Genomic DNA, 17,291 nt, shown 5'->3' with positions numbered 1-17,291 from the left:
TTACCAAAATTAAAAGAGTATCCAGTAACACCAAGTTTAGATAATGAAACTAAATTCCTAAATAAACTAGGTACATAAAGAGTTTCTAGTAAATCTAAATGATGTCTAGTATCGAGTTTTAGACAGTAAGTCTCGACTGCTTACACTAGAGTTTTCACTTTATTCCCCATGAAGACGAACTTCTCATTTGGGCTTATGATTTGGATTGTAAGGAATCCCTACATAGTGTTAGAAACATAAGTCGTACATCCAAAATCAATCCACCATGTATTATGGGGAACTTCACTTAAGTTTGATTCAAAACATACATGAGCATTAAGTTCACCCTTCTTTTCGAACCAAGACTTACACTTTATACAATCCTTTTGGAAATGTCCTAATTTCCTACAAAATTGATAAATATTGTCCTTTGATACCTTCTTCTGGATTTGCAAAGAGTTATCATTGATCTTTAATGACTTTTTGTCTTTATCATGCTTCTGCATAAATTTCTTTTCAGCTCTTTGATTCCCTTGGTGGCTTACATAATAGACTGAGTGACTTCCTTGATTCTTAAGCCTTGTTTCTTTCTAAACTAACATACTGTGTAATTCATGCACATTCCATTTATCTTTTATTTGGAATGGGCCATACTCAGACGATAATGAGTTTAAAATAACAAGGAAGTTTTCATTCACAACCATTTCCAAGATCTTAAGTCTTGTTGCAATGTTTGTCATCTCAATGACATGTTCATGCATAGTACGCGAACCATTAAACTTTATGGTGGTCAGTATACTCATTAATATCTCAACAAGAGACTTATTAGCTGTCTGATCCCATAAATTCTTTAGCATTATTGGTCTTAGGGAGAGCTGTCTTGATACTGTCTGTAACAGTCATTGTCATGAATATTAAGTTGAGTCTGTTAAATCTTTTCCAAGCTTTATAACGAGCTTTCTCTTTATTGCTACTAGATTCAATAATAGTAACAAACTTCTCTTCCAATATAGCAAGATCAAGATCCAAAACACCAAAGTGAAATTGGACTTGCTCATTCCAGTCAGAGAAGTTAAGCCCATTAAAATTGACACAGATGATACATGAGAATTCAATGAATTGGGAGCATGTATTGCATAATAAAATTCATATAAGTGTTTTGGGACATAAAACGCATGTCATACATATGATTTATTCAAATAACAATCAATGTATATTGATGTTCTCCTTTGGGTGATACACCAACACAATCATGCTAATAAAATTCTTAATGTTATTTGGCAATTAAATATGCACCAATTAGTAGTATCTATTTCCTTTGGACATATGTTACTTTTGGAAAACCATTTATTTATTAATCAGAATATTTTATTTCATTGTCCTGTCATGGCCCACGTTGCAACAAGTGTCATTAAGAAGATCCTCTAAAGAAAGGAAAAAATGTAATTTGAATGATTAGGTTATATTTCTTTAAAAACATGAATATGACGTTAGGTTGACTGAGAAGGTCTAATCGACTTTAGTCAAGTCATGTTGTGCTCTAACTCTCAAGTGGATTGATGACATAAATGATGTAATAAAACTGATGGTTGAATATGACATTTGGGATATCGACAAATTGCCTCAAAGTGTGAAACCCATAAGTTGTAGATAAATATCTATAGTCGAAACGAATTCAACGGGTAATATTGAGATATATAAAGATTGTGTTGTCACCAAAAGTTTTAGAAGAAAGAAAACATTGATCACAAAGAGACTTTTTTTTTTTTAATTTCATAGAAAGACTCTCTTAGGACTATAATGACACTCTAGATTATTTTGACGATTGTTTTGCATGGATGGATGCAAAGATTATGTTTTTAAATGGAAACATTGATGAAATAATTTATACGGTGCAACCAAAAAATCTTGTTTAAGATGATCCAAAGTTTATGGCATCCAAACTAAAGAAATCCATTTATGCTTTTAAACAAGTCTCTCATCTATGATAATACAAAATTCATCAAAATTATCTCTTATGGTGTTGAGGTAAATTTGATTGATGGTTGCGTATGCTAAAAGTTCAGTGGAAGTAAATTTATTATTTTGATATTATATGTCAATTTAGATTACATGATTTTGAAAGGAAAAATAGTTTCACTTTAAGCCCAACAATTTTCTTGCTTTTATCATTTGAATCCCAGAAGTCAGTTGTGTTGAGCTGGCCTGAATTATATAGGTTTCAAGAGGCTAATATTTTCCTTAAATTTAAATATTCATTTGGATTTTGCTAAACACACTGGATTCGCTGCTTCCACATCACCAGTAATGGTGAACCATTAACCATCACAACATTCATTCGAAAGTTGAAGAAGATAATGGATTCATGAGGAGAAACAAGATCTGTTGCCTGTTACTCAATTTTCCTGAAAAGGCAATTTGCTTGGCTATTTGTTTAGATGAACCTAAACAATTGTCCTTGCGAGAAAGGCATGTAGTGAGTAGTGACATTGTTGCACCATCCTTCTCCCTGGTAGAAATGAAGAAGATTAAAAATCAATGAAAGAACCTTCTATGATTTGTCCAAAAAGGTGAGATAAAACAATGAACCAAAATTGATATTTAAGAACCACTCCACAGAGAATCACATGAACTGCATAGTATTTTCAATTTCCCCATCATCATTACCATTGAAAATATTAAGCATGAGATTAAATGCACAATTAATATGGTTCACTATGAGAATACACAGCAAAAATTCCTAACAGGCTCCTTTTGTCTCACTCGTTCTGAACACAAGTGATTGGCACATAAGAAGCTTCTGCTGCTATCAGGATAGCACAGACACACACACATACACCAGATTCAAGCATTAGCTTATTCTTGTAGTCTTCATTCTGCACAAATCTAACATTTTGATGGTGCTTTTGATGGTTACAGTGACAGTGCAAAAGTGTCTGATACCGAGGATGATGTGGAGAGGAAGAAATATTTTCCAATCCCAGTATCAAAAGTCAGAATGACAAATCAAATAATGAGAAGTGAGGGCTTTTTTACAATATGGGTGTATTTTTTTTCGTTATTTTTCATTCAACCGGGTAAGTATTAAAAAATTATTTAAAAAGGATAAGTCATAATAATTATTAGGGCTTATGAGTTAGAAATCATAATACTTTTACGACTTTAGTTAATTTTTTTTTACGATTTTGAAGTTGTAGGGATTTTTTTTTTTAGTTTTACGACTTTAAAGTCTTAAATTTTTTTTATGACTTTGAGGTCGTATATCACTTTTTTTAATGTTTAAGTGATTTTTTTCAAATTTATAATTTTTTATAATTTTATTTTATATGTTATTAATTTATTTTAATATTTTATTATTTAAAATATGTTATATATTTTGAATATTGCTTTATTTAAATGTTTTGTTTATTTAAAATTTATATAATCTATTAATAAAATACAAAATAAAATTAAGAATAACATAATTAATACATTAATATAAAACACACAATACAAATGAAAGAAAAATATAAAAAAAATTATGCTTATTTTTTTAAATCAACATTTTTAAACTGTCTTAGAAATGTTTTTTTTTTTTATGTTTTTCTTTCATTTATATTGTGTGTTTTATATTACTATATTAATTATGTTGTTTTTAATTTTATTATGTATTTTTATTAATAGATTATCTAAATTCTAAATAAAAAAATATTAAAAATATATAACATATTTTAAATAATAAAACATTAAAATAAATTAGTAACATATAAAATAAAATCATAAAAATACTAATAATAAGTTAAATTAATATTATTTATTATACATTTAAATAATTTTTAAAAAATTAAAAAATAAGAAAAAAAAACCATAAAAAATTATAAATTTGAAAAAAAAACTTAAACATTAACAAAAAAGTGATTTACGGCTTCAAAGTCGTAAACCAAAAAAAAGAAATGATTTTATGACTTTAAAGTCATAAAACCAAAAGAAAAAAAAAATCTTATGACTTCAAAGTCGTAAAAAAAATTTAACCAAAATTGTAAATAATTTTACGATCTTAATTAAAAAAAATAAAAAGTTATAACAAGTGTTACGACTTCTTCTAACACCTGTTACGACTTATCTCTTTTAGGTAATTTTTTATAATTTATCTCAATTGAAAAATAAAATAAAAAATATCCCTTTTAATAAAAAAGCTGAGAAGTGAGAACAAAAGTATGTCTGGAATCACTCCAGTGTATTTATCTAACTAGTACTTTAATTGTTGCATGAGATAAACTTTTTATACATGCAATCGTTTAATTATATAAATTAAAATTAGTTTATTATAGTTTTAGTAAATTAAGTTAATATAAAAATCATGTAAAAAAAGTTAATATAAAAATAACATCAAATTTAATTTAAATTTAAAAAATAATATAAATTATAAAAATGATGTTCTAAATATCCAATAAGCAACAATTTTATAGCCAAAAGTCAATGACTAATCTCCCCATTTATTTAAGGAATTGATATTTTCTAATATAAGATATTGTATAAGATTAATAGTAAAATATACAATATGAAAAAAATATAATAATTGAAATTAAATAATATAATTAAAATAATTGATCTATAAATAAAATTTGCAAGAGTTTAAAATTAACAAAATTAAATTACAAATATCCAAAATATATTTTATCAATTAAATTAAATTAAACTTGATGTAAAAATGTCGTTTATTTTTATCATTTTACATTTATCAATTACTTTAACATATAATTTTATCAAATATTTATAATTTAAGAAGTTATTTTAATCGAGCTAATAGCTTTTAACCATCAGGTAACTTCTAGCCTTCCAACTAATTTTGGCTTCTCACTCAGTTTTGCCAAAAATAATTCCAATAAATTAAAAGCACAAATAAATAATATTCTCCATTTAATGAAAATAACTATATATATATATATATATTATAATTGATATTATTTAATAATGTAAAAAATCCAATAATTAAACAAAGTTAATCTACAAAATTCCAACATTTGCAACTTTATCTTCAAAAGCTATTGGCTGAGAATTGATAATTTTATCTGACAAATTTGTAACATAAATTGTGAAAGATGATGATTTAATGTATGTTTGGTCCAGCATCAAATCATATAAATCTCATATCTTTCTCAAAACACTTTTAAAAAATGAACCCGATTTGATTTGTCTCAAAGTGTGTCCAAAGACACTATATCTTTGCAAAAAGTTGTGTTAGGAGAGATTTTGTAGCTTTGTTGTTCGAAGTTGCATTGTTTGTGATATGGTCAAGGTAAATTTAATGTCTTCTCATTCGTGAAGCACGTTAAAATTTTGCTGTGTATGATGTTTTCTTTAGTTGCCAATATTTATGTAAGTACATGTAGAAGAAGAGGATGTCACATTACCCAACCAAACATGGAAACACTTGGCAAAAGGGTGCGTGTGACCATAACATAACCATTAATTGAATGAAGTGTTATAGGTCTCCACTGTGGGGGGAAACATCCCCTTCACCAGCCTTTCTACTTGGTCCACCTTCCTTGTTTGGCAGAATTTGTAAAAAAAAAAAACAGGTTATTGAAAGTGATACAACCATATAGCCTTCGACCCACGTTGCATTTGTTCAGTTGTCAATGTCATGAATATTTCCATTCACTAATATGTTGTAAATGATATCTGGCTTGGAATCATTACATGTATATTAGTTTGGCCAAAATCTCCTTGGCCTTTTCATTTTTCCTTCATATACATTCATGATTAATTCAACAGTTTTTTTTTTTTTTTTTATCACAGCAGAACAGTTTGGTCGTTGATCCTCTCTCTCCCTTGCAGAACAGTTTTCATTCTCCTACCTTGAATGGGAACAAAGCATGTGTTTGGGTGATTTTTAATAAAATTGATTTTTTTTATAAATTTAATTTTGATTAAAATTGATTTTGAAATTAAGTTATTTATGTTTATATATTTTTATCATAAAAGCTAATAGTAAAATATAATAATTTTTTTATCTAATGTAAAAGTGATATAAAATTATTTTAATTCAAAATCAAATTTGACTCCAACGTTAATTTCTCAACACATAATTAAGTAGGTGAATATTTACTTAAAATTATTTTAGCTGATATTTTATCATAATTTTGAATGATTCAACATAAATTTAAACATGTATTAAACATTAAATATAATACACTGAACGTAATTGTTCATCAAAATCAAATAACGATTCCAACTGAAGCAAAGGGATAGAGGGGAAACATTTTTTGAAGTGTCTGAACTTTTCTTCTCTTTTTAAATTATCTTCAGAGTTATCCCGCATCGTTTGTGAACTTAAAATTTGATGAATATTTAGTGAAATGTGTAATGAATCAAATTGACATGTATTGCAGTGCAGCCAAATTCAAATGTATGAAAATAGAATAACTCATGATACTAACATTGGATGGAGTTGAGCAAATTTTTATGTCATTTCTAAGAGTAAGACAAATAATAAAATTATAATTATATTAATGTATAAAATACTTCTATCCGATAGCTTTGAAATTGAAGAGAGAGAAAAAATTGCATTATTGAATAGAAAAAATAAAAATATTTTCTAGATTTCATTTCATTATATATATATACACACTATATTAGAGTTCACATGTTGGAGAGATTCTAGAGGTACAACCTTTCCACTTCTATAAACCAATTGTTAAAGAGATTCGAAGGGTACACCTGTGGATCAGGAGCCACCACATAAGGAGATCTGACATCACACTTTAACCCAAAACCTTAAGGCTCAGGTTTATGGGTCTTCTCCTCACTTATATGGTGCTCAACCTTTTCAGTTCTACCTGATGTGGGACTTCACCTCACACTTGTAACCCAACATATCTCCCGCTCAAGTGTGAGTCTCTTCCACATGGTAGTCTCCCCCTCTAGTGGAAGTCTTTTTTATCATCCACGAGTATAGTCATGGCCACCTGCGATACTTGCACTGGGGAAAGGTTGAGCACCATAGTGAGGAGAAGACTCATAAACCTGAGCCTTAAGGTTTTGGGTTAGAGTGTGGTGTCAGGTCTCCTTATGTGGTCCCTCGTGATCCACATATGTACCCCTCAAATCTCCCCAACACATACTTATAAGTCTCTAGTTTGACCACTAAATTTTGTAGTGGATCAATTCATTTTATATAATTAGTTAATTACTCTGAACAATGACAACGGTTATTAATTTCATTCAATTTTTTCTTGATTAATTTTCTTTTTATTATTACATGTACATATTATAAGTCTCTAGCTCAACCACTAAATTTAAACATGTTTACTATTTAAGTCACCCCTCATAAATTTGGAGAGCTCCTCTAAAACCAACATTTTTTATTTAATTAATTAATGTGATTATGGATTCCGGTGGACTGCTATTGTTGTATTTGCTTGGCACAGGCTCGTCCATTATTGCAAGAGACCAGTGGTTTGTCATCCTATCTGCCAACGGTATATGTATTTATCTTTTTTTTTTTTTTTACTTAACTTGACATTTTAATAAAATTATTTAATTTAATTTTAATTGTATTTAATTAAAATTTAATAATATATGCTATAATTTTTTAAACCAATATATGCGATAAAATTATGTTCACATGATTTGTTGATATAGTATATCATTTTTAATACTATATATAATTAAATAATAAAAAAAGAAATATATATTAAAATTAAGATATACTACCTCCTCGGGTCATTTTTATAAGAAAAAGTTTAAGAGTATTTTATACTAAAACTTGTTTCCTATATAAAAAAAAAAAGATTGGAGGGAGTATTTTATAACATATCGTTCAAAACAAATAATATAAATATAAATATAATATCACATTATGTAAAATGTTATTCATTAAGTCAAAAAGTTTTATTATAAATATAAATTCCTTTTGTTTCTTTTCAACTATTCACTTTAGAAGGATAAGACAAATTAAAAAAAATTAAAGATAATTTAACTTAATTGATAAAATAAGATAGGTAAATTGTTATAAATTTTTGGATACTTATCTTTGTTTCCTACTAACATTCTCATTTGTATTTTTTTCCCAATATCTTAATATGATTTCCTCTATCATTTCTCTCTTAGACAAGTAAACAAAGTATTTAAGAATTAGATAGACATAAAGATATAAGTGAAAAGACAACAATTAACATTGTCTTATATCTTAAATGAATAGATAAATATAAATGAAAATTTTCTTTATGAATAAAAAATGGATGGAGTAATTATTTTAAAAAAAAAATTGGGGGACATAATTTTAAAAGAATACAAGACAAAAGTCGGGATAAGATAAGATGAAATATAACTCAAATTTGTATTTAAATCATATCATGCCAAATTTCTAAATTTAAACTCATCAAAATTAGTTTTAGCGGGACAAAACAAGCCATAAAATTTCTCACTCTCCTAATACTGTGAGTTTCTTTATTGTTCATCTTATAAGGAGGAGGAGAGAACAATCAAGTAGATGAAAAAAAGACATAATATATTACGAGTAATTAAACTCACACATCCATAATATGTTCCATAACTAAACTAAATTGAAGACACAAATCTAATCTTGATTATTTTGCGAGGAATTATGTTAATTGCATGTCAAGTACTTCATATGAAGTGAGAATACTATTAATTTTAATGAAAAAAATGTTGGAATAACATATATGAACCATTAGGGTAGATACATAAAACTTTAAGTTCAATTCTCATTGTCACTATTTTACACGAAAATAATATGAATAAGAAAAAATCTCACATGGAATAAAAAAAACAAGGTGCAAATAAACCATATATATTACATATTCATAAATAAAATTTATCTATAATAATAATAATAATGAATTATACATATAATTAATTATTTAAATATTTTCTACCTCTAATTCAAACACATTAAATGTAAACAACATTTATATTTTGATTTTCTTTTTTTGAAAATTGTCTTCTGAGAATCCATCATGTATCTACGGATTGTGACAACAGCAAATTCGGTGACCTCATATTTCCTTCTTTGAATAGACTGATGAAAAATTGACTTGGGTTCAGATATGGTTGTTGGATTATTAATAGAAGAGAAACATAGAGCAGACAATTATAAATGCTTTTGACTTGTTTTTACCCTTTTCATGAAAATGGTTATGTTTCAGTTGCCAAAGTAAACACTTTTCTGGTGCCAATAGGAATCAGGACTTAGCAATAGTTTATATATATATATATATATATATATATATATATATGAAAATGTTAAATGTTAGTTTTTTTTAGAATGTTAAGAGATTCGAATCCACATCTCTTTCTCTCTTATTCTTCCTCCAATCTTCAGACCAACTTTATAACTAGTTTGTTAGCATTAGTAAATGCAAAGAAAGAGAAATCAGAAACAGCTTCTAACAAGAAACCTTCGATACTAATTTCACTTCCTTTTCTCAGTTTCCTTGTGATGCATACAAGGTTGGTGGTTGGAACCTGTAATCCCTTTAGCCATAGATAAACCAATTAAAATATTCACTTTCCTATAAACCAATTAAAATATTCACTTTCCTTGTTCATATTAAGGAATGTGTCTCATGCATTTGATGTAATTTTTTAACATTTTTTAGCATGTTTGATTTTACATCATAGATGTGATTTTTCACATTTACTAAAAAGCTAATAGTATAGTTTTCACATCCCAAACATAATTTCTTATTTTTCAACGAGTGGTCCAAACACACTATTTTGTATAATTTTGACTAAAAGGCAGAGAGCAAGTAAGACAAAAAGGAGAGTCAACATGAAATTCTGTAATCTACCCCATTTATTGAAGATGATTATTATTTCTTCAAACAAATTCAAGTAAAGAAAGGCAAAAGAAGGAAATATCAATAAAATTAAAAAGAAAAAAAAAGAACTACAAAATCTTATAAACCATGTGTCCAATCAAAGATGTTTGCCCAGGGAAGATTAATGCCTGTAGAATGCTGTATTCATTTTCTGTATGCTTCATTTCCAAGATAATAACTTCTGTAATTTCCTTATGTATCTCTGTTGAATATTCACAAAAAAAACTGTTTCGAGCCACCGACTCTGAATATGCAGAACCATGAACAATGACCACCCATTCATTTATACTAACACAAGCTTTAAATTAATGTCACAGATTATACTGTGAACACTATTACAATATGTAGATATCTGAATGAAGTGTTGTCAAGTCCTCTAGGTGTTGGGATCGAAAATACCAACATATCCAAAGGCCATGATGAAGAAAGCAATTGATTGGATGTATAGGAATATGTAGTAGCGGTTTTTCCCGAACATAATATCATAGCAGCCACAGAAGAAGAGGTAGAATCCAACAAGAAGTTCCAACATGTGATGAATCCTAACGATATTCATCACAAAGACAACAAATATAGATAGGTAAGCACTTAGATATATCATCTAAAAAGTGAATTAATGAATGTTATTGTTATCTGATTAATGAAACCAATAATAGCAATACTTTATTATACCTTATCCTAAACCGACTCTTGGGTGGTTTACCCTTTTGAGTGACAATCCATTCATTCGCTCGACTACCCTCTAGTAGACCAATAATCGTTGCCTTTGTTCGATGCAGAGACATGGTATTCTCAAAGAGAATCCAGAAGACCAGCAAGTGGAGTGACCTAAAAAATAGTTAAACACCTTGAGTCTACAAGGTTACAATAGTAAAACATGTTCATTGTCTTTAAAGTTTTTAATCTTCTTAGACCAGTTGAGAATGTCTCATGCAATCAATTTGTGCTTGATCATTCCTAGGAATTAATTCCTCATTACTTTTACATAGTTTAAAGCCATTCATATGTGCTATGACTAAAGAATCATACTTGAAAGTGTTTATTATGCGCTTCATGGATCATCTAAGAAAAAAGTTTAATTTTTATTCAATATTAGTATACAATCTTTTTGCATTGTCAACCAATAAGAAATCATGGTATGACTTTTGAGATAGTTATTTATGATGAAAGTTAACAAATTTATCATACATATCAGATTGTGATCCAATGATAGTATAAAAATGATTTATGCCGTCACTGCATGAACTATTTTCTCTAAGGTTAATCCTACTTTTGTTTATGAGATTTGATAGTAGAGGCAAACAGATTATAGAGCAAAGGAGGGAAAAGTTGAGAAAAATGAAGACCTTGGAGTTCCAACAGCATTTAGGAGTGTGATGATGGAAGGGATGTACACAGCACCCCACTTGGGGACCACCACCTCAGGCACCACAACAGTAGCAGGTAACACAATACAATAGAACATAAAAGTGTTGACGTGGGCCACGACCTTCCGGACAAAGAAGAAGCTGTAAATCACATATATCTTCTTATACAAGGACACCTTCTGCAATGGACACACATAAGAATTTTGGTCATAAATAGCCTATACTTTCTGTCCTGCCAATTCAAGGGAGAAACCTTACCCTGTTTCTCATAATCTCCATGAACATTTTCATGAAAAGATTGGCTGGTCCACAAGACCACCTGTGCTGTTGGAAGCGGTAGGCGTTCAAAGTACTTGGCAATTCGTTTTTAACCTATAGTCGAATTAATAAACTCATGTCATTCATCCCATGTCAACAAAACTACACCATGAAAGAGTTTAATCATTATGCATTGTCATATGTAAAAAAATTTAGATTGTCAGCTAAGACATCATCTTTAACCTATAGTCCAATTAATAAACTCATGTAATTCATCCCATGTCAACAAAACTAGATCATAAAATAATTTAATTGTGATGCATGTGTCATATGAAGAAAAAAAATTACACAATCAGCTAATAAGAAATTATTATTAGTGTAACTTTTAAGATAGTCATCCATAAAAATTAACAAACTTATCGTAAGTCCTAACATACACACACATTAAATTTTGGTCATATATTGAATTAAGCAAATGGAACCTTCAAATTGGGTAGGTACAAGAATTTCCATCCTCTGAGACTGGCTCGGACAGCCAGGTCCATATCTTCCACTGTGGTCCTATGATTCCACCCTCCAGACTCATACAGCGCCGAAATTCTCCATACACCAGCAGTTCCTGTATCATTTATATGAGTGCAAAAATTGGTTGTAAATTACTAAATTCATCATGCCACAACCACAATAAAAACATTTTCGCTATTGCACTTAAAATCAATTATTCTTTTTTTCTTTTATAAGAAAAGGAAAACGGATGAAATTGTTTTTATTAGATGATTACCGTTGAAGCCAAAGAAGGCGTAAGTGCAAGACCCCACTTCTTGTTCCACAGTGAAATGGTAATCCAGTGACATCTCTTGCATCCTGGTCATCAAACATTCATTGGCATTCACTGAAAAAGAAAAAAGAAAAAAAATGCATTGTTAATTTAACAACATTACTACAATCAAATTAGAAATTTTATCTTGTAAGTAAAAATTATTGAAATATAAGTGTAAAGTCAAGTCTCACATCTAGTAGAATAAAAAGGTTAAGCACTATATAATTAAAAAATATTTATAAATTTAAACTTTAAGATTTTAAATTAAGATATGATATTAGACTCATTTATATAATTTTTGGGTAACCCATTACATTTCTCCTGTATTTATTCCTTGCACAGGAATGATTTGCGATATCAATTCAGCTGTCTTTTAGTAATAGATATAGACAGTGACTGGGAAATGATGGTCCACCATTAAAATTGCACATGCAGCTGCCGGATGCAATAGTAGTTAAAGATTTTCTTTTATCAATGTGTATTTTCTAAGATTAAAACAAAATAAAAATGTGTGCGGTAATAGTATAGTACTAGAGGGGGAAAAAATCCAAATAAAAATAATAACAATAAAGGAAGAAGGGAGATGAAAAAATGAAAAATAAACATCTTATGAACAATCATCACATCAACCACCACAATTATACCAACAACGGTGTTGTGTCCTTGTAAGTAAAACACAGGTACCCCATGAAATACGCATGCAGATTAATTTCAAGTATTGCCCTCTTTTGCGGTCACAACAATCCACAATAATTATGTTTCGGACTTTAAGAATAGTCGAACCCAAGTTGCAACTTCCTTGATTGAAAAAAAAAAAACTTCAAAAGGTATGAGCTGAAAAATTCTGGTAAAGTGGTAATGCACATGATCAGGTCAATTCTTAGATTAGTACCATGTCCTTCTCGTTTAATTGGCATGCTTAAAAGTCACTCAGATAGCACAATGCACTGCATCCTTCAATGTTATCATGTGTTCCTTTATTATATAGTAATCATGTTGGAATACGAATTCCTTATGCTTTTTAAATATGAATCTGCCAAAGTGTAATTCCATGCGTGAGTGCTATGCAATTTTTGTTATGTACATAATCATTTCTTTAATCTAATTATAGCATAGTAATTTTGTGAAATAATGAAGAATAGTACTACTCAAATAATTAGAAGTAATGAAAAGGCTTACAGAACATAATAATTGACTACGCAGATAGGCAGACGAATGAGAGCCACTTGCAACTGTAATTTTATTTTTATTTTTATTTGTATTTTATGCAAGCAACTTTACACAATTATTTAGATAAGTAAATGATTAGATATACATACCATAATTATATGTTCTTTCTCAGAGTGTTTCATCCATACGTCACATTTATTAATATAATAAAATAATTATATATATATATATATATATATATATATATATATATATATATATTATATAGAAATTGAAAAACATACCACTCCAACAAAGATAACAATATTTAGTCTCTTTATTTAGATATTCGTATAGCTGATATAAATAATTTGTATGTACTAATGACAATGTGACATATCAACAACACTTCATCTTCCTAAAAATCATGTGTTCTTCCTCATAATACTTTTTGGTTCAAAGTCGAAACATGAAAAACTAGTTGAGCTTAATACGTACCAATCTAGCACATACATTTGTAGGTAGCTACTATAATCACCTTATTATTAGCTGGAAGATATAAATAACTTTAATTACATCACTAACATAAAGTTAACTGATCTTTTTAAATAAAATAATAGACAGAGTCAACATATTATCTTGGACAAGGTTGTTTCAATTTAAAAAAATTTACTTTAAAATACGTATTTTTTATAAATATTTTTTAATAAATAGATAGAATTTATTTCTTAAAACAATAAAAAAAATTATTTTTTTAAAAGCAGAAACAATTTAAATAAAAGGTGAGTTTGTTTAAATTTTTAAAAATAATTTTAAAATAAATATTTTTTTAAGAAACAGATGGAATTTATTTCTTAAAATAAGTAAATTTAAAAAAAAAATTAGACAAATACGTTATAAGAATAAAAAAATACTTATTATATTAAAATAAATATATATTTCGATAAATAAATTTAAACAAACTTCCGCTAAAGACTCCAAAGAAAATTTATGAAGATTTTGCATATGAAATCCCCTTTATTCCTTGAGTTGCTGGGCCTATAAACTCCGAAACTAATTCCCCCCACTACTGTGGTCCAACTATGTCATCTCACTTTTCGGCCACAGAAAACTAACCCCATTCTCGCATTAAACGAACCATTACAAGCACTCATAATTAATCCCCGGAAACCATTATTGTTGTATCATGTTTAATCATCTATCGGTTCATTTTTATGATGGTGACTTCTCATGACAGACTGTATTCAAAATAGAAAAAAAGAGATTTGGTATTTGCTATTATTATTCCACACTCTTACTTTTTTTTCCAGTACTATGAAGATTGAAGACAACTGAACCCAAACAAACAAAGTAAGAACACAAACACAACACTGGGCCTTGGTGAACACGGAAGAGGCTTGTACACGTGCCCTATGTTGAGGGCCATTTCAACACAAAGTGGGACCCACCTTAGCCCTAGCAAACAGAAACATTTCCAAAACAAACAAGACCCACCGACAGTATTTTTTTTATTTGCTTAGCTTGAGAACCATGACCCCGGATTAAGGTTAAAAATGGTTAATCCAAGAAAAAAAGAATTATAAAGTGAGACTTATGTCATCTCTTGTTGGTCTCACTAAATTATACTACTAATTAACTAATCTCTAATATAGAAATATCAGCTTCTTAGAGAATAAAGTTGATTTTAACCGTAGTCAAATTTGATTTTATAAAAACATCCATGTTTAGTTATTATCAGATAAAATTAATTTTGTTTCAAAAGTTCGATTTGACTAAATGTGATAAAAAGTAACTTTTATGTTGAGTTGAAAATTTTATATTAAATTTTATAACAAACTTCTTTTCAGGGACAAAAAAAGCATCTATATATAAATCATTTCACTTAAAAACAAACTTTTATCAAAATTAATTTTACAAATACATATCCAAACATATACATAGATAAATTTTAATATTCTAATAATTATAAGATTGATTTAATAATAATCAAAAGGAAAAAGAAAAAAAATTGTGGGATTTAAATTTTTTTCACTAACCAAAATTAACGATTAACATTTGTAAATAAAATTAAGAGAGATTGTGAAAAGAGAACATACCAAACTTCCAGCGTGCCTGAACGAGACCAAGTTCAGGGTTGTTGACAAGGAATGGGACAGTTCGCCAGAGGAAATCAGGCTCCGGTTGAAAATCGGCGTCAAAGATGGCAACATAGTCACATTGCTTCACGTAGCTGCGTTTCATGCCTTCTTTCAGAGCCCCTGCTTTGTACCCGTCTCTGTTGTCCCTCACCTCGTACTTTATGTTCACCCCTTTGCTCGCCCATCTACTACATTCCATTTGCACCAGCTCCTGCATTTTGTTCATTCATTCACAATTCCCACAATCAATCCACTCACATATCCCTCGTCGGCTAGAAATATGACTTATGTCGTAAACCCAAATTCTAATAACATGCGTACCTTGATTGTTGGGTTAGTAGAATCATCAAGAACTTGTATGATGATTCTGTCTGAAGGCCAAGAAAGGCCACAAGCAGCACCGATTGATAGCTGATAAACCTGCTTTTATTCATTCAGAAATGTAAAAAATATGAGTCAAAAATAAGTGATGAATAAAAAGAAATTGTTGGTTCAACAAGTAATAGATGTGATAGTAAGTTCTTACATTAATATTAATAATACTATGATAAAAAAGGATTAAAAGAAAAATGACCTCTCTTTCGTTGTACATTGGGACTTGGACCAAAACCATGGGATAGCTAGAGTTTCCCAACTCAACATCGTCCTTCATAGGCTCCCACTTGTAACGCTTCTCGGGTCTTCGACTAAACAGCTTCACCAAGCAAATGACAATGCCCATGTACACCCTCTCGACCAGCATCATCAACGACATGGCCAAGCACAGAAACACTGCAACTCTCAGCATTGGCACGATCACTGGCTCCTTCACTTGGCTCCAAATCAAACCCATTTGGTAGGAAATGTCATCCCTGTCACCTTGAAACGATTCCATCTGAAAAACAAAACGAAATGGATTTCAGAAAATGAACTAAGTTTGGTAAAGAAGCAGAATGTTTTTCTTTTGGGTAGTTGCTATATTTATGTTTTGCTTCAGGGTCACGCAAAAAAGGAAGCTAGCTAGAGAAACAAACCTTGCTCCTCTCTGGATCTTAGAACACTGAGGAAATTAATGAGAGAGCAGAAAATTGACGAGGGAAGAGTGGTGTTTTTGGTGGTGCTAGTTTGTTAATTGCATGCCACTTTTTTTTTTTTCTTCCAAGAGCAGAACACTGATCATGTAAGTTATTATTATGAGAGAGCCAAAGCAAATAAAGGGTTGAAATAAAAAAAGGTAAAAGAGAGAGAGAGAGAATGATGAAGAGCAAGAGAGAGAGAGAATGTTCTTTGTTTTGTAAGAGAGAGCAACGGCCTCTCTGAGGTTGCTGCTCTGTCTTCTCTCTCTGTCTTCTCTCTCTGTTGTTGGCCTTTTATAATGGGTTTTTGCACCCACAATGGCTCAAAACCTCTAACTCTTGCTGCTGCCACAAGTGTGAAAGTTAGGCTTATATAAAAATCAAATGTCTATGGCAAGAGCTTTTCTTACATGTGCATTAATATTCTGATATATGTTAGGAAGTTAATATATCACATAACACTTAATCAGCATTTAATGAATTTCATTAGTACATTTATTAAACTTAATTATATACACCATTTTGTCTTATAAATATAATACATGTTTTAATTTTTTTTAAAAGTGTGCCGTATAAAATAAGTATTAATTTTAATAAAGTAACATCAGAGTATTAAAAAATAATACATAAACTCAGACCGGTGGTGAGCAGTATTGTACATTTATACTTGGGAGGTTTGTCCCCTTATTATTTTTTAA

General features: G+C 29.3%; 1 protein-coding gene across 1 annotated transcript; it reads right to left on the bottom strand.

Annotated features, from left to right (window-relative positions):
- Positions 1 to 9,760: 9,760 nt before the first annotated feature.
- On the bottom strand, positions 9,761 to 16,937 carry LOC114380901 (glucomannan 4-beta-mannosyltransferase 9-like). The gene is made up of 10 exons (XM_028340015.1): positions 16,552 to 16,937; positions 16,113 to 16,412; positions 15,860 to 15,958; positions 15,497 to 15,749; positions 12,213 to 12,323; positions 11,914 to 12,050; positions 11,432 to 11,545; positions 11,153 to 11,352; positions 10,479 to 10,634; positions 9,761 to 10,348 (listed from the first exon to the last, which is right to left on the bottom strand). The coding sequence occupies exons 2-10, from the start codon at positions 16,410 to 16,412 to the stop codon at positions 10,183 to 10,185; spliced, it is 1,536 nt and encodes a 511-aa protein (XP_028195816.1). The 5' UTR covers positions 16,552 to 16,937; the 3' UTR covers positions 9,761 to 10,182.
- Positions 16,938 to 17,291: the final 354 nt, after the last annotated feature.

Source organism: Glycine soja, chromosome 13, assembly GCF_004193775.1.
Source record: "Glycine soja cultivar W05 chromosome 13, ASM419377v2, whole genome shotgun sequence".
In the NCBI taxonomy this organism is placed as follows: Eukaryota; Viridiplantae; Streptophyta; class Magnoliopsida; order Fabales; family Fabaceae; genus Glycine; species Glycine soja.
This window is presented reverse-complemented; position numbering and strand designations above follow the sequence as displayed.